The 17,998-nt window shown below is 43.5% G+C and overlaps 1 protein-coding gene across 10 annotated transcripts in view; it reads right to left on the bottom strand.

The window, feature by feature from the left end:
* Positions 1 to 4,353: 4,353 nt before the first annotated feature.
* Positions 4,354 to 17,998, bottom strand: part of PLEKHS1 (pleckstrin homology domain containing S1) — a 35,817-nt gene continuing 22,172 nt past the window's right edge. For 6 of the 10 annotated variants that reach the window (XM_042960958.1, XM_042960961.1, XM_042960959.1 and 3 more), the window contains 11 exons: positions 17,478 to 17,566; positions 17,260 to 17,366; positions 16,509 to 16,643; positions 15,064 to 15,139; positions 14,087 to 14,206; positions 12,461 to 12,586; positions 11,320 to 11,426; positions 10,621 to 10,827; positions 9,820 to 9,921; positions 8,584 to 8,719; positions 4,354 to 5,933 (listed from right to left, as the gene is read on the bottom strand). In XM_042960958.1, the coding sequence (XP_042816892.1) occupies positions 5,733 to 5,933; positions 8,584 to 8,719; positions 9,820 to 9,921; positions 10,621 to 10,827; positions 11,320 to 11,426; positions 12,461 to 12,586; positions 14,087 to 14,206; positions 15,064 to 15,139; positions 16,509 to 16,643; positions 17,260 to 17,366; positions 17,478 to 17,566 (1,406 nt within the window). In that variant the 3' untranslated portion in view covers positions 4,354 to 5,732. Of the gene's footprint in view, positions 5,934 to 8,281; positions 8,454 to 8,583; positions 8,720 to 9,819; positions 9,922 to 10,620; positions 10,828 to 11,319; positions 11,427 to 12,460; positions 12,587 to 14,086; positions 14,207 to 15,063; positions 15,140 to 16,508; positions 16,644 to 17,259; positions 17,367 to 17,477; positions 17,567 to 17,998 lie in introns of those variants that run through there. The other 4 variants (XM_042960962.1, XM_042960960.1, XM_042960963.1 and 1 more) reach the window with 4 other exon arrangements.

Here is a 17,998-nt window from a genome sequence, read left to right as displayed (position 1 = left end):
GTGACAATATCACACACATCACCATCAAGATAACTGGGCATCCCACATCAATGTCATGGAACCCTGGGCTAGAAACTAATGGGCTTCGGTCACAAAATCTCTCACACCTGTAGCCTATTAACTCTTAGTTTATGTAGGTTAAAAAAAATTTTTTTTTAATGTTTATTTTTGAGGGAGAAGGAGACAGAGTGTGAGTGGGGGGGGGGGGGGGGGGGGAGGGCACAGAGAGAGAGGGAGACACAGAATCCGAAGCAGGCTCCAGGCTCTGTCAGCACAGAGCCCGATGTGGGGCTCGAACCCACGAACTGTGAGATCATGACCTGAGCCGAAGTCGGACGCTTAACCGACTGAGCCCCCAGGTGCCCCTAGTTTATGTATGTTTAGAACAAGCTGCGTCATCTGCTTTCCCGGCCCACAGAATAAACGCAAGCAGTCCGGGAGCATTTTGTGTAGGAGGAAGGGGTTTTCTGGGTTTCAGTACTCTTTAGGAAATACACAGAGTGGCGAAAGAATGCCCAGAGCCATGACCCGAGTAAGAAGAGTTTAAGAAGGCGAGAACGTGTTAGCAAGCTTTGGGAAGATGATGATTAACATCATTTTAAAATTAAACCTACAGAACAGTACCTTCTCAAATGACATCAGGTAAACAAGAGCAGTATGTCAGTTTTCCTTCCTTTAGCCACGTCATAAGCTCTTGTGAAAGGGTTTTAGATCCTGTATTTGTGCGTGTGTGTATGTGTGTGTGTCCACAACAGCTCCTAAGTGGACATTGATTACTCAGAGAAACCTGTTAACTGTCGAGAAGACAAGATTACATTGAAAAGGCCCACATCTTGGCTTTAAAATGGCTCAGCACAGGGCCACCCCATAGGGACAGCTGGGTCACTCTGTGGCCTCCAGCCCCACCTTTGCTCACATTCATCCACCTAGAAATGGATTGGAATGAACATCCAGGGCAGCTCTGGAAGGAAAGAGGTCACAAGTGGCATTAGGCACTGAGGATGGGTGTAGGTGTGGCTGGGGGTGGGCAGTGAGGAGGGTCTGTCCCATGCACTTTGCTCTGGGGAGATTATGTAAGGCACACGCCTTTTTTATTTTATTGTAAATTTTATTTATTTATTTATTCCTAAATTTACATCCAAGTTAGTTAGCATTTAGTGCAATAATGATTTCAGAAGTAGATTCCAATGATTCAACCCCTATGAATAACACCCAGTGCTTATCCCAGCAAGGGTCTTCCTTAATGCCTCTTGTCCATTAAGCCCATCTCCCCATCCACAACCCCTCCAACAATCCTCAGCTTGTTCTCTGTATTTGAGTCTCGTATGGTTTGTCCCCATCCTTGTTTTTATATCAGTTTTGCTTCCCTTCCCTTCTGTCCATCTGTTTTGTATCTTAAATTCCACATATGAGTGAAGTCATATGATATTTGTCTTTCTCTGACTAGTTTCACTTAGCATAATACCCTCTAGTTCTGTCCGTGTGGTTGCAAATGGCAAGATTTCATTCTTTTTGATTGCCGAGTAATATTCCATTTTACATATAAACCACATCTTCTGTATCCATTCATCCATTGATGGACATTTGGGCTCTTTCCATACTTTGGCTGTTGATAGTGCTGCTATAAACATGGGGGTGCATGTGTCCCTTCGAAACAGCACACTGTATCCCTTGGATCAATGCCTAGTAGTGCAATTGCTGGGTCATAGAGTAGCCTTTTTTATTTTTTAAAGTTTATTTACGTATTTTGAGAGAGAGAGACAGAGACAGAGAGCGCTCGGGCAGGGAAAGGTCAGAGACAGAGGGAGAGAAAATCCCAAGCAGGCTCTGCACTACCAGCACGGAGCCTGACATGGGGCTTGAACCCATAAACTCTGAGATCATGACCTGAGCTGAAGTCAAGAGCCGGACTCTCAACCGACTAAGCTACCCAGGTTGCGTGTTCTGCGGCCTCTCAGGAGACACACGTGCCTCCCCCTGTAACCCTGGGGGTGATGCCGCTTAAGTGTCCCTCGCCCATGTAGTGGAATCATCTGGGAGTGGCCATTAGAATGCATATTCCAGGGCCACACCCTGGATCTACTGAATCAAAATCAGTTGAGTCGTGGGTGGGGAAACTTTGGAATCGCCCCGAGGCTTCCTTTTGGGAAGAAAGCCCTTGTGCGGGGGGGGGGGGGGGGGGGGGGGGGGGGGGGGGGGGGGGCTGCCCAAGGCAGAATCTTCCTAACAAGCCCCACCATCCCAACTGATTCAGTTGCAGGCAGAACATTGGGGAGGGAGAGAGGGCCGGGCTCACCTCTGAGAAAGAAGTGGAAGCAAGGAGTTTTATGAGGTGGGTTAGGATTTAGCTCATCCCGTCAGGGCTTAGGGCCTGGTGGCCCAGGTCTGTCCATCTATCTAATGTTAGTTTTTATTAGCATTCCAGTGTAGACTTTTTTTTTTTTTTTTTTTTTTTTGAGAGAGGGAGATTGGGGGAAGGGCAGAGAGAGAGAGGAAGAGAGAGAATCCCAAGCAGGCTCCACTCGGAGCCCAAGTTGGGGCTCGATCTCACGACCTTGAGATCACGATCTGAGCCAAAATCAAGGTTGGATGCTTAACCAACTGAGCCACCCAGGTGTCTCTTGGTGTAGACTTTCCAACCAAAAATGGGCTTTAAAGCCATGTGTCCACCCACATTGTTGGTTGCCTGACAGTTTGACACGGATGGTTTTGTATTTCTTTTACTGAGGTGTCTTGGTTTCTTACCTATAAAGATTTAAAATTTATATATATATGTATGTAATTTATACATAATTTATAATTATAAAATATATTTTATATAGCTTATATATATATATAATTTATATAAACATGTATTTAAAATGCACCATTATATATTTATTATATATTATTAAAGATATTATATACTTATCATATATTTATTTAAAATATATTATTTAAGGGGCGCCTGGGTGGCTCAGTCGGTTAAGCGTCCGACTTCGGCTCAGGTCACGATCTCACGGTCTGTGAGTTCGAGCCCCGCGTCGGGCTCTGGGCTGATGGCTCGGAGCCTGGAGCCTGCTTCCGATTCTGTGTCTCCCTCTCTCTCTGCCCCTCCCCCGTTCATGCTCTGTCTCTTTCTCTCTGTCTCAAAAATAAATAAACGTTAAAAAAATTTTTTTAAATATATTATTTAAATTTATGTTTATTATAAAAATATAAATATCTATAGTAAATATATAAAATATATTAAAATAGCAAATATATGCTTATATAAGTATATATTTATCTAATAAACACAAATTTATGTAAATATATAAAATTTATTTATTTTTCACACTTCTATTGTTTTTAATAAAAGTGACAGGCTCATTGCAAAAAAGTATGCTCTTATAAGTATACATTTATCTAATAAACATAAATTTATGTAAATATATAAAATTTATTTATTTTCCACACTTCTATTTTGTTTTTAATAAAAGTGACATGCTCACTGCAAAAAAAAAAAAAACAACAAAATTCAAACGTTACAGAAATGCTTCCCCCACATGGCCAATCTTGGTCCTACTTCTCAGAGATGGTTCTTATTAAGAACTAGATCTAAGTTCATCGAGACTGAACAAAAAGGCATTGTCAAAGCAGCAGCAGACCTAACATTGACTGAGTGCTCACGACCTATCAGGCAGTGAGCTAGGTGCTGTACGAATGTCACCCAGTTAAACCTCATAACAAGCCTTCAAGGTAGGTATTTTTCATTAGAGCTGGGAAAGTTGTGTACACACACATACATATACACGAATACCAATACTTTAGTTTTGCGAAAATGGGACAATGTTATGCCTACTGTTCTGCAACTTGCTTCTTTCGTTCTTACTATATTGTGAACATCTTTCCATGACTGCACATGCCGAACAGTTAACACCTGCAGAGTTTTGAATTACATGAGGTCATCCCAATGAAGCAATCCCTGAAGAATTTTTGTATTATTACAGACAATGCTACAGTGAGCATTAAAAAATAATTTTTGTATATTTGTGTGAGTAGTTCTGTAGCACAAATTTCTGGGAAATAGAAACAGGAGGTTGCATAAGGTTGTACATTACGTTGCACACCTTAAACTGATACAGTGCTATATGTCAATTACATTTTAATAAAGCTAGAAAAAAGGCAAAGTCTTAACTTCAATCCAGCTTTAAAAAAGAAACAGTAAGGGGCACCTGGGTGGCTCCGTTGGTTAAGCGTCCGGCTTCCACTCAGGTCGCGATCTCACAGCTTGTGAGTTCGAGCCCCACGTTGGGTTCTGTGCTGACAGCTCAGAGCCTGGAGCCTGCTTTCAATGGTGGGTCTCCCTCTCTCTCTGCCCCTCCCCTGCTTGCTCTCTGTCTCTGTCTCTCCCTCAAAAATAATAAGCATTAAAACACTTTTTTAAAAAAAGGAACAGTAAACTAAAAATTTGTATATGTTCTGTACAATCTGGAAAACAGAAAATGAACTGTATTTGAATGTTTCTTCTAACTGCACAAGGTCTTTTCAAACCTAAATCCAAATACAAAGTGAGGAGCAGGACATCTGTTTCTCAGAGCTGGTTTTAGATTCTTGGTCTGTCACTAAACAGCTATGAAACTGGGAACTACAAAGGAAGTATATTGTTACTATTATTATTTTTTAAAACATAGCATGTTATATGAGTTTCAGGTGTCCAACCTAGTGATCCAACAGTTCTATACATTATGCCGTGCATACCACATAAATGGAGTCACCATTTATGGTGCTGACATCATGCAATGTTATTGCAATGTTATTGACTATATTCCCCACGCTGGATTTTTCATTCCCTATTTTATAACTGGAGGGTTGTACCTCTTAATCTCCTTCACCTACTTTGCCTGTCCCCCCCCATCACCTCCACTCTGCAGCCACCATTTTGTTCGCTGTATGTATGAGTCTGCTTCTGTTTTGTTTGTTTGTATTAAACGTTTGGGGCCTTGACGTCTTCCTGCACAAAAATGACAGCATAGTAAGATATATTTTCTGAAGCCTCCCTTTGCTCCAACGTTCCCGGATTCGATTAGTCCTTTCGCTGCCTTTGTCTTCCTACTTATGAAAAAAGATTTGACGTTTTTGGCCTTGTAGGATCAATTGGTTAATGCGCCAATCAGTTACGACCTTTCAAACGTAGAAGTGCTAAGTTGTTGCCTTATTACTTGTAGAGAAAACAGACCTTTGCTGTATGCGACCTAAAACCGCTTCAACTTCTAGAATAGTTTCTGGGTCTTTAAGAAAACCAGATGATTATTGAAGCCAAGGGGCCACCCTGCCTCAGCATTTTGGACCATGGGTGGGTGTGATGAATAGGGGGAGGTGTTTGGGAAGGCTGATATGGTATCACGTCTCTCGGGAATCTTGCCTTCCTGGAAAGAGCGTTTCCGATTGTATGTTCCCTAACAAAGAAGGGATTGTGCGGACCATGACCTCAGAGAACACACAGTGCATTTCAGATGAGGGACTTAATCTCTGTGGTGTGTGGGACAACGTCTGAGCTAACAAGGCCTTACATTTTCTCTGCGTTCCACAGTCATCATCCCCCTGGGCCCTCTCAGCATCCCTGATGAATAGCCAGAGAGGTGATAGTTTTCCCCGCCGTTAAGGGGTAGGTACGGAAAATCAGAGAGGAGTGCTGATGTGCGTTATCTCACGCGGCGGTGAGAGGGAGAGGCAGGGCCCCAGCAGAGTCTAGGGCCCACCCTTGCTCCTCAGCAGTGGGTCCTGGCGTGTGACTCTCCAGTTCGTTGGTGTTGACGCTTTTTAATGGCTGGATTCCTCTTCAGGGTCTTCTCCAGTCCAGACTCACCCAGTCGACAAGGTACAACACCTTTGTATTTTAAGGGGCACGTACAGCCGACAGCATGGAATTTCTCTGAATTTGGGATCCGGCCGATGGTGAGTTTTATTTTCTAAAACACAAGTAAGAAGGAAATGAAGCGAGGAAAGATTTTCCTTCGTTGTTTGCTCTTGGTCTGTCCTCATTAGCACCGTTGGAAACTGGTTTGGGAGAAAATCCTACAATGAACCATAACATCTGGGCCAGAGGAAGCCAGGGTGACCTGTATACTTAGGTGGAAGATGGATTTTTATTCCCTGGCAGCCCCTGGCCTGAGCCTTTAGGGAAGATTCCAGAGAACACCGATGATCCCAGATGGGCCCAGTTGTACCAGGAAGTAAAAGCCTCTTGAAACTAGAGGATCCAGATGAAACCAGACAAAACCAGCCCCTGACAAGATCAGGGGGCAATTGAAGTTTGATGGGTTTGCCCTGTAATCTAGCATCTCCTTCTTCTTCTTCTTTTTTTTTTTACACACACCTCTTCTCCCCTCCTTTCAAACTCTCACATTGTCCCTACCCTGTCCCCAAACCGACCTCCTTGTCTCTCAACTGTAGCCCAACAGGAGGGAAAGTAAATCTGATTGGTCTGAATGCTCTACGACAAATGGCCTGCCCTTCCTGTGGTTCCACATCTCCCCTCTTCCAACATTCTCTTCCCTTCCGGGGACCAGCTATTTGAATTTTTTTAAAGAATTGGCCATTCATTTTAATATAAACAATAGTCAGGAATGGTGGGGTGGGAAAGTAGAAGGTTTTTCTTCCAGATAACCATTTGGGTGAGCACCTCGTGTTTCTCCATAGCATCTAATTGTTCTCCAATAGGAAGGGGCAGGCCGACCCAGCCCAGGAGAAATGCTATTGTCCCCTCCCACATACACGATTCCACTGTCCAGAAAGGCAGTCTTGATATACTGCAGCCAACGTTGCCCAGGTGAAATTCCTGGATCCAAGTAAAAATCCTTTTTTGGCTTTGGAGCTGATGCCTGGATCTTTGAGGTCAGAGTATCTTTTGGTAACTTTTGGAAGGATCCGGAAGATTGTATAGGGCACATGGCCTCAGGTTGGCTTTTTGGCAACGGAAATATATTAGAATTACCCGATTGTTGGACTGAGCCCCTGAAATCTACTTCTCTTCCACCACACAAACTCCTACCTGGTCTTCAAAACCCGAGCGAGACACTACCTTCTCTGAGACACCTTCCTAGACTTCCTCAGATAGATTTACTCCTTTCTTTCTGCTTCACTGGCCCTCTGTCCACATCCTAGGGCATACACCTTATTGTAACCAGCACACAACATGCCTGTTTGATCCATACTATGTGAGCTCCTCAAGCCTAGGCTGAGGCCATTTTTGTAGCTCTAGGACTTAGCTCAGTACTAAAGGAGATGTTCACAAATGGTGAGAGAGTGAATGAATGAGAATGAGTCCTTGCTCCATGACTACTTATGTGTCTTTGGCAATTCACTCATCCTTGGCTGCTTTTCCCATAGAGGTAATGGGAATAGCATGGGGTAATTGTGTCAGGCAGGAGAGATAAGACCTATGTAATCAGAAACCTTCAGAGCTGGAAGAAATTTGAGAGATCACTTAGCACAGCAGTTTTCAGGAGTTTTTCAAAATTTAATTTTACTTATTATTATGATTGTTTTAGAGCAGAGAGAGAGAGAAAGTGAGCGCGACTGGGAAGAGGGGCAGAGGAAGAGAGAGATAAAATCTCAAACAGGCTCCATGCCCAGTGCAGAGCCCAACATGGGGCTCGATCCCACGACCCTGGGATCATGACCTGAGCCAAAATCAAGAGGCGGGTGCCCAACCAACTGAGCCACCCAGGTACCTCAGTTTTTAGGATTTCAAGACAAGGAAATGTTTCTTCAAGGAGAGCTAACAGAGCCAACATCCAAAAAACATAAATGATAAACGTAGATTGCTCTCATCGGAGTCTTACATATTGTCCCCTTCTTTACCTCTTCCTCAAGTTCCTGTCGCTTAGGGACCCAAGAAGCACAGTTTGAAAACCAACTATCTTCCTGTAGAGAGAAAAAGCTGAAGCCAAGAGAAGAACGTGATTTTCCCAAGGTCATGTAAGAAATAAACACAGGCCAGGGAGGGAATTTACCACAGGGAGACTATACGCACAGGCAGAACCATGGCTAGCCCTTTAAGAACATACATAGTTTGTACACGCTCCCATGTTTTGTTTCCTTCTTACAATAACTCAGTGAGGAAGGTACAGCTAGGTCAATTTCGGAGATGAGGGGACTGAAGTGTGTAAAGCTGAACCTGGCCAATGTTCCCCAGCCAATCAGAAAAGTAAAAGCACAGATAACTCTATGAGTACCTACTAGGTTCCAGTCACGTGTGTAAGCATGTTACACATATTATCACATTTAATTCTCCAACAACTTGTATTATCCTTACCCCCAATTTTGCAGAAGAGAGAGATGAGGCACAAACTGACTTAAGGTGATGCAATGCAAATCCTGAGCCAATGCGATTCCATTGTAAACTCTTTCCACCACATCATGCTGTGTATCCGAGGTCCTGGACCCCGATGCTCAGTCTCTTAATCCGGAGCCCTCTCCAAATATCACTTTATATGAAAGAATTTTGAAAGGGTTCTACAGTCACAGTCTGTTATTTGCATGCATTTACATGAACCGTTCAGGCTCCACCCAAGACCTTGATCTTATTCTTGGCCAGAACTGGTCAGCAGGACTCACCTCCTTCTGGACAGACCGACTGAGAAACAAGGAAGCCTCCTCCAGGCCCTGGGGCATCAGGTCATTCACAGCCAAGATGTGATCTCCGTGAAAAAATAAACATCCCAGGTGCCGGGGGCCTTGCCACTGAGCCACACTGCAATGGAACACAGCGTTCAACACAAGTGTGAGACTGTGCTTGCAGGACACAGACTGGGGTTCCCTCATTACCAGCTTCTTCAGCTATGTTACACCCCATCTGAAGTAGACAAACTGCATTTTCTGCTTGAATATTCTTTCGTCTGTCACCGCTGTTGGACCTGCCCTCCAAAGCCAACTCTAATCATACCACCTCTAATGGCCCTCCTACATTCCTCTTCCTTTAATTAACCCCTCCATCCCTGACTTCTATTGCACTAGGCGAGCACCCATTTATTGTGTATTTAAGTACAGTGCATTTTATGTTTGCTTGTTTATGTGGCTGTTTTTTTTTTTTCACCAGGCTATGAGACCCCAGAAGTAGAGTGCTACCTTCAAAAAAAAAATTTTAGACCCATATAACTCCAAGGAAACAGAAGGCGTTTAATAAGTGCTTATTGCAAGTGAGCACATGATGATTACACAATGACTATCTAGTGACTCTCTAGTGAGCCTCTTAGATGGTGGGAAATTTGGAAAAGTGGAAGAGTTGTTTACTGCCCTCTTATAGAACGAATAAGCCTTTTACGTTAAAGGACTTTCTCCCCTTGTGAAAATGTAATCTTCCTTCAGAATAAACTATGAAGTTTTTAAAAGAATTTAGAATCAAATTAAACGGTGCTGATTTTAAGAAGATTCTCTCTTTTGTGTCTGTCCCAGACCAACAGGTGTCTCGAAGCCTCAGACCTTGGTGTGACCATTTGTTTTAGACCTTAGATTCTTGTTGACTTCACTAACTTTTCGTTTATCAAACGGTCATTGCTCATTGATTGGGAATGATTTCCTTGGACCATACCTATTCCTTCTGGCTCTTCTTTACCTTCCAAAAATCAGAAATGGGTACTGGACTTTTGGGTACTCCACTACCAACCCACTTCCCAGCTGATCCTCTTACACAGCAATACCTTCATTTTTGCCTCAACCAAAGATCTTTCGTGAAACAACTCAACAGTCCAAGCTGTCTGATCGGTTTTGCCACATACAGTTTCAGGATATAATCGTTGTCTGCCTATCTCCCAACCCCATTTATAATCAAGAGCCCTCAAATCTCCAACCTACCATATCCGTCCTGCAGCTTCCGTGAGACTAAGATAATTTATGACGTCAGAAGGAGAAAGGAACACATTCAGTTTCTCCACTTGGCTTTCATCAGGGATGTTACTACGAGATAAGATGTTTATAAAAGTCACCTCAGGCAGCTCTGAGCTGGACATTCCGAGTAGACTTTACTTCCTACCTCTAGGATGGTATTTCCCAGTTAAAAATTGTCCAAGACATTGGGAGAATATGAATTTAAGTTACTCATTAATGCCCTCCCGCACCCCTCTTGGGATGTGCTAATGGATGGCAGACCATGGGAAAAGAACAAAAAATGGACTAAACTGATTATATATCACACCAGTCTGCTTATTTCTCCACTGGACATGATTCCATAGAAGAATATACTGGAAAGACTTAAAACTGAGAACAATTTCATCAAATGCCCTTGACATCACTTAAAACCTAAATCTTCCCCTCTTATTCTATAACCAAACCTCATGCAACTCGCCCATAATTTTAACCATAGACGTTGGGTGACATGCTACCCAGGTCAGCGTGATCCAGAGTTCCAGGGCCCGAAAGACTAGCCAAGGCATAATTTTTAGAAATATTTGGAAATGCTACCCACAGCCCAGGGGACTGCTTTGTTTCCAGCTCTGTTACTCACTGTCCTTGGCCACCACATCGGTAAGAAGGGGAAGCTAGTCGGACTGTTGGCCAACTTGAAGATTTTTAGGAACCATTTAAACTTGAATTCTGAGTTAAAAAGGAAGGCTGTGTTGCTCTAAGGGTGCATAGTTTTAGAAAATAGAACTTTACTTGATTAGTATAGATAATTGCACAACAGTAAGTGAGGCCAACCCCTTTTTGTCATTCATGGTCTGTGCTTCCATATTGGCAGGTGGAAGACAAGAGTCACTTTGTGAGCCTTGTTCTTGCAAGTGAAGCCCCCTGTTCTGGATCTCTGGAAGGGCCTGGGATCCCTCTTTGCTATCAGCAGACTTGTGGGATGTCTCTCTGAAAAAACTAGAAAATCAGAAGTTAATACAATACCCTTTGTCACCATGTTTATTTACAACTTTCTTTGGTGGGTGAATCGGATTTCAGTAGCTAGGAGCCATGTGAAAACTAACAAGGTCTTCAAGTATGCCCAGCCCTCAGAATCACAGCCACAGTTAGAATCAAATCCAACAAACTTCCCTTCTGAAAATGGATATGGAGTCAAAATAACCCTTTCCATTGGAAGGGCTTGAAGGACAGAAGTGAGGATGAGACATCAATTCAGAATAGAAAATAAGTTCCCCGGGAGACAGAAAATGACCCGAGGGGGTCACTACATGGGTAGTGAAAGCATTTCGGTGGGTTGAGAAAAGCATTCTCACTTCTTTTTTTGAGATTGCGGAATAATGTGTTGAATTTGGTCTATGGTGATGTTTTTGAATGACTGTATCAACAGTGGTTGTTCTATAAGAGTACATTAGCCGGAATCAATTTTAAGAACATGACAGTTTTACGTACCAGGATTTCATTGGCATGTAATGATGTTCATTTGTCTCCGAGAACTGTTCTGGACTACCAGGTTCAGCAGGTTGACCAGAATCATCGGAAGCAATAAGACTATCCAACTACAGACAAGAGGGATAAGTGTAAGGATGCAAGGCTACCAATAACCGGGTAGCTTTTTATCCCTTACGTGATGGCTCTGGGCCCTCAAAGGGTCAGTACATCCACCGCCGGATGAGCAGTGGTGCTCATGCTAGGAGGCTGAACTGGGAAAGCTTCTGACTGACTCAAAGTCTGTTTTCTCCTCCTGGATTCCCCGTGTTTCCGTTACGGTGTTTTATTGGACTAAATTGCTATTTATTTTTCTGTTTCATCACTAGGCAACTTAATGATATGAACTCTTTCTCCCGACTGGTGCTGCTGTAGAGACGTGTCACCAGGCTGGGTCAAAGCTGGCCTCAGGCCACCGTGCTCACAGGCTAGCCAACTTGCGTCAAGGGGCTGCGGAAGTCCTAGAAAAGACCTTGCCCTTGGGAGGCTCTCGGCTAGCCCCTCACTACTAAGGCATTTGGGGGACTGGTTGCTCAAAAACCCTCAGGGCTTTTAATCGCCTGCCTGGCAGTTGAATCATTAACCCATATTTGGAAAAATTCCTTCCAGCCAAGCCGGTCTTCCCGCTGCTCACCTACAAACGGTGCTCTTCCAGAGCCAGGTTTCAGGCCACTTGTGTCACCTGGAGCCCCCCCTTTCCTCTCTGGCCTGATGAAGCTGTGTTCGGGCCTTATGAGGTCCCGCAGCCCCCTCTGACCCCCTCAGCCAACGCCAGTCTCATCCTTCTCTGAACTGTCACTGCATAGTTTTGTACTTACTTTTGGCAGGGGGAGTATTTTTTAATGGCCTTTTCTTTCCGTCTGGAAATCCCCTCCCCGCTTCCCTTCCCTCATGCACTCCAGGCATTTATCGGCGTCTCTCTTCGGCACAGAGCCCTTTCTGTCTTGTATCACGGCCTCCTTCTTTTCAAGGGTCAGCACCGTGAGCACCTCACCTGTGCCTGATTCACCACCGAGCCCAGCCTCCTGCCTCAGGAACAGCACGCAGCAGGGACCCGGCAAATATCCGTACAAGGAAGGAAGGATTAGTGGATGGAAGGGGTTACCTGTAAAAGAATACTTTGAGGACTAATATAATGACTCTCTTCTTCTGTATCTTCAGTAGTCTCTGACAAGAAATCATGTGGCAGATGAGCTTGTCTGAGTCCTGGAGAATTGTTTTCCATGAAATGCTGAATAAAGAGAGGAAGACAATTAATTCTATTCTCTCCCTCTCTCTCTCTCTCTCTCTCTCTCTTTTTTTTTTTTTTTTTTTTTGCGAGAGACAGAATTAAAGCACATGCTTTCTGGGAAGCCATATTAGATTAATTAAGTTGAGAAGATCGGAAAATTTCCCAAGGTTACATGCAGAAGTCCACACAACTTGAACTCGCCTCTTGAGTCTGGGTCACCTTGATGAGGTAAAAATTCAAGCCCGTATTTCAGGCTGTTCTCTACCATTGGGACCTGTAACTTAGAATAAGCAGTTCTCTCAGGGGCGGGTGGTGGGGGAGGGTATATTCCAAGGCGCTAAGGTCTGCCACTGAGTCCCCCCACTCCCATATACTAGTTTTCACCCGGGGCCACCTGGGAAGATAATCAGCCCATGGTCAGGGCACCACACCTTTCCTCTTCCTGCTCAATATTCCTCTTTTGTGTTCTGCTTACACACTTCTATTGTTTCCATAGCAATGCAATTTGCTAATGTTGGTCATGTGATCATATGAATTACAGTCTACAAGGTAATGTAGGTTTAAGCAACTACCACCTTCCCTCCCCAGTGGATACAAGATCCTCTACTAAAGCAGCTGCTTTGCATGGCAGGAAAATTGTTACAAGTACAACTTAATTCTTCCAAGAACAATGCCTGTGAGCAAGGGTTTTGAAAAGAACTTGAATGTTTTCTAGGAAGTCCTTGAAGGGAAGTGATTTTAAAAACAAAATGTTTTCAATGGTGTCCATTTTTCTAGTGCCAAGATCATGAAGCCAGACCGTGGTGAGCTGGGGGTGAAGAACGGTTCCCACAACAACGACAATGACAACCACCATCACCACCACAAAACCCAACAAGGTAGATGGTACTCTTAACTGGAGCTGACTGAAAAATCTCCGAATTCGAATGCAAAGTGTGAAAAGGCAAGACGACCAGTAACGTTATCTTTCGAAAAGCAGGGGGTAGGAAAGCTTTTAACATAGTTGGAGAGCTCCCAACTAGATAAAACAGCAGGTTATGCCATATTAAGATGTGCTTGGCACCCAGGGAGAAGGAAAAGTCAATGGTTACATCTCTAACGGACGAAATGGTATCCACGGCAGGAGATAAAAAAAAACAACCCAACCACTCGGTCCGTTTCACCCTTTGTGTGAAAGGAAGGAAAAGGTTGCCAGCCAGGCTTCTGTTTAGCTGGAGGGTTCTCTGGCCAACATACCCAGATGCATGGTGAGGCGCACCCAAAATGAATGAATACATTTCCAGGTAGGCAGGGCAAGCAGGAAGGCTCATTTGTGGTATAAGAAACAGACTAAATATAGGATAAATACTAAGGCTAAGATCATGACGGTGGGTTAGGCTTAGAGGAAGGTGTCAAATACATGGGTAATACTTTGGAAGCATCAGCAGACTCCCAGGCAAGGCGTCGAGAGAGAGAGAGAGAGAGAGAGAGAGAGAGAGAGAGAGATGGAAATCCGATTACCATGTCTGGAAGACTATTTCTTGGTGGGGTGGGGTTGACAGCCTCTGACGCGCTGGAAGGACCAAGGAGAGGACTGGGGTCTGAAGAAGGCCTTTTACCACCCAGGGAGAATTTCTCCTGCTTATGGAAGAGGAATATTGCAATCAGGGCACAATCCATGTCTTACCTGGACCGAAGCAACAGCCTCGTCACTGGGCTTCCCGCCTTCACTCTTTTCCGCTAACATTTATCCCCCCAGCCAGCCTTCTCTCACCAAGATACAAGGTGATCATAGCTCTCTCCTGTTTCCAAGCCCTTGAGGACTCTCAGCCTGGGCTTCCGATGTCCTGAATTTCCCTCCACCTGTCTTTTTGACCCTGTGCCACTATTTTCTGGTCATTTGGGTCTACCATAGACACACCTCACTTTCCTTCCTCCACGGCCTCTGCCCTTGCTGTGGGCACAGAACAACTTGGAGAAAACATGTCAAAATGATACCTATACACTGAGTTTCATTTATAAAGGTCTACCCTCATAAAGGACTTGTGTAAATCAGCGAAGGTTCTCGGGAAGTAAATTAAAAACCTAAAGCTACTAGCCCTTACATTAAAGAGAGACTCCACTGAAAACGAAGAGATATGAAGAGCCTTTGTACAGACACCAGCCTAGACTTACTCACTGAAAAAGGTAGCTGTTATGCACCTTGAATAACAATGATGGGAACTGCTGTAGTCTTAGCTACGCTTAAAAAAGTGCATTTCACTCCTCCGACCCCATAATGAAAATTTGAAGGGTCTGCATTTTAGGTCTCTTGCAAAACACGGAAGTATTTTTCCCTATTGTTCATCACAAAAATAACAAGGATGTACATTTTCTCACTTATTTTTTCCTTGTGTTAGTGCCAGTTGCTCAGGAGGAAAAGCAAAAGCTACCATTGTTTCCTTGTGACAGAGGCTGTGTTCAGGTGCCCTGTTATTTTAGCGGCAATGTAGAGTCACCTCTGTGTTCTGGCGTGCTGCTTTGACGTCCCAGCAAAATGATAACATGAAGGAGACCCAGTCTTTAATCTTCTCCCTGTTGATAGGAATAAACTTTTCAGTTGGCGTGTGGCAACAATAGCACCTGTGCTCCTTTTGAACCAGAAAAAGATTCTTTTATTAAGGTTGGAACAGGCAGTGGGAGCAGGTACCAGGGAAATAAAGATTTTTCCCGAAGTAGCTTCAATGACCCACTGGCTCCTCACCACCTCCACACTTGCACACTAGAATTAATCTTCCTGCCGCCTCTGCGAGGAAAGCTCAGAGAAATGGGAAGAACAGTTGAAAATAACAGTAGTGATCATAGGGTTGGGACCTTTTGGCTTTGACACTGATTTCTTTTGTGTTCATAAGCGAGCCCCTTAACCCGTCAGCACCATTTTTTGAATAGCTACCCAGGTGTGCCTCCCTTTGGGGGATGCGTGTGTTTATGAAGCCTGTGTTTGAATGAATTTATATAAATCACAACTTTTCTATTGACTTTCATGACAATGTGAAAAAGAAGGCTGTTCGCCTTGGGCTTAATCTGCAGCAGATCAAGGCCCTTCATACTTCGGCGTGAGCGTTCTGTGCGTCCTCTGCCCAGCTTCCTCCCCTGGCCTTGGCCTCTCTGTCAAGCAGCCAATCATCTACAAAGGATCCGTTAGGCACCTTTGCTAATGGGAGCCCCCTTAAAAACCGAAGACTTCTTCAGGGATGAACATGGCCCCTCCCTAACATATGTAGCTTGTACAGATGTTTGTGTATTGGGTTCTTTTATGTGAAAAGCAACTGGGGTGATGAGGATGGGGGTGTGGGTTGACTGGCGTCCCCTCAAAATTCATCTGTTGAAGTGTCAATCCCCAGTACCTCAGAATGTGACCTTATCTGGAAATTGGGTTGGGTTATTGTAGATGTCATTGGTGAAGATGAGGTTATACTGGCCTCCTAATTCATTATGACAAGCGTCCTTAAAAAAAGTTTGGATGCAGAGACATGCTCACAGGGAGAATGCTGTGTGAACATTGTAGTTCTGCTGACAGAAGCCAAGGAACTACCAGAAGCCAGGAGAAAGGCCTAGAACAGACCTTCCCTAGAGCCTTCAGAAGGAACGTGGCCCTGTGACACCCTGATTTCAGATGCCGGGCCTCCAGAACATACGTGAGACAATACGTATCTGTTGTTCTAAGACATTCAGTTTGTGGTACTTTGTTATAGAAGCCCTAGGGAATGCATACTGTTACTTTCTGAGATGTTTTAACAAATAATGAACACTACCCAGTAATGAACACTAATGATGGTGTTGCAGGGGGTGGCCATGGATTTCTGTTCAAAGTCTGTTTATTGGTTATTGGTTTGAGATATTTTGTCTGCTTGTCTGCTTTTTACTGCGCACACAGGAAACACTGTGTTATCTTACTACTTACCTGTCATGGCCAATGAGGAAATATTCCCTGTTAGTGGTTCTGATGGACATCACCTCATCAGGGTGGCATTTGAACATCTTACATACAGATTGCATTTTTTCATGGCTACTTATGCCGACTTCTACACTGGAGTTTCTGTTAGATATAGACACAAAGTATTACACAGATTCAAACACAATGACTACTGTTTTATATTAAGATGCTAACTGAATAAAATTTAGGTCTGCTTGATCATTGTCTTGGAAATTGTCCAATAATGTTTCAAAATAAGTTTAGATCTGGCTCATTACTGATTGCAAATACTTAGTTCAGCCTCACATTTAATTCAAAAATTCTTATTTCTGTTGAATTCTTTGTCCTACAAACGATCATGTTTCCTAATTTTCATTTTGTACCGAATTTCTTAAAGAGAAGGCCAAAAAAAAAAAGCAAATCTCAATACTTTTTTAAAAATCCATCTTGGGTTTATGAAATGGTGATTTGATCTGCTCTCCCTCATCCGTAAATTAAGCAAATCAAAGTCTTTTGTAACTAAATGCTTATTAATGAATAATTTATGAACTGGTATATACAACGTGAAATAAGTATGTGGCTGTGTTTTACTCAGGATGTTCTTCATTTCAGCTTCTTTTCAGCAACCAGTATTGTAAGCATGAAGGCTTTGGTGCTTTCAGTCAATGATTTAAATTTCAATTTGCATGCCCTGTGTTAGTATTCGTTGTTATACACGTTTTCCGGACTGGATGCGCACCGGTCAATTTCAATGGAACCTCGGCGATGTTCGTCTTTGTAATAGGAGACGTGAAGTCTCCTTCCCCCACTCTTTGACAGAATGAAAAACCGCTTTTTCCAAGAAGACTGAAAAATGAAAACATTTTGCATCTTAGTTGGATCTCCAAGGAAGAGAAGGGATTTGAAAAATGTTCAGGAAGCTAGTGGGAGGCCCGTTAGATCATGGTGCATACTTACAGCAGAGAAGAAAAGCTGAGGAGGTGGTGATTTAATAAAGTAATCTTGTTTGCAGACTTCATTTTCATAATAAAATGTAAATTGTTTGCCTAATAAAAGAAAGTGAACAGACTCAGTTTGTTCCCTGTAGATTTGGGGAAGGAACTGGTTCAGCTGGAAAATGCTATTTCCCTCTGGAAAGGTCTTCCAATTATTCAGTTATGGAAAAGAACTTCGATCCTAGAGCAGGAAAACAAAGAGCCCAAAGGACCGAGGGCATTATCCTTGTTCGACCAGAGCCAGGACTTCCCTTCAGATGACGTTTAGAAGCTCCTTAACGTCGGGTTCTCATTTCTGGGGCGCACCACTGGCTCTCCAGATGTGAGCAAAGGTTTTTCTCTATTCTTGTCAGAGCACCAGCCACAGGAGCAGAATAATTCTGCCTTGCTCCTTGGCTTAGTAAACAGAAGCAAAAACACCTGCTCTTTTTTTTTTTTTAATTTTTTTTTAACGTTTATTTATTTTTGAGACAGAGAGAAACA

Source organism: Panthera tigris, chromosome D2 (genome assembly GCF_018350195.1).
Source record: "Panthera tigris isolate Pti1 chromosome D2, P.tigris_Pti1_mat1.1, whole genome shotgun sequence".
Taxonomy (NCBI): Eukaryota; Metazoa; Chordata; class Mammalia; order Carnivora; family Felidae; genus Panthera; species Panthera tigris.
The sequence above is the reverse complement of the archived record's forward strand: the minus strand, read 5'-3'. Positions and strand labels throughout refer to the sequence as shown.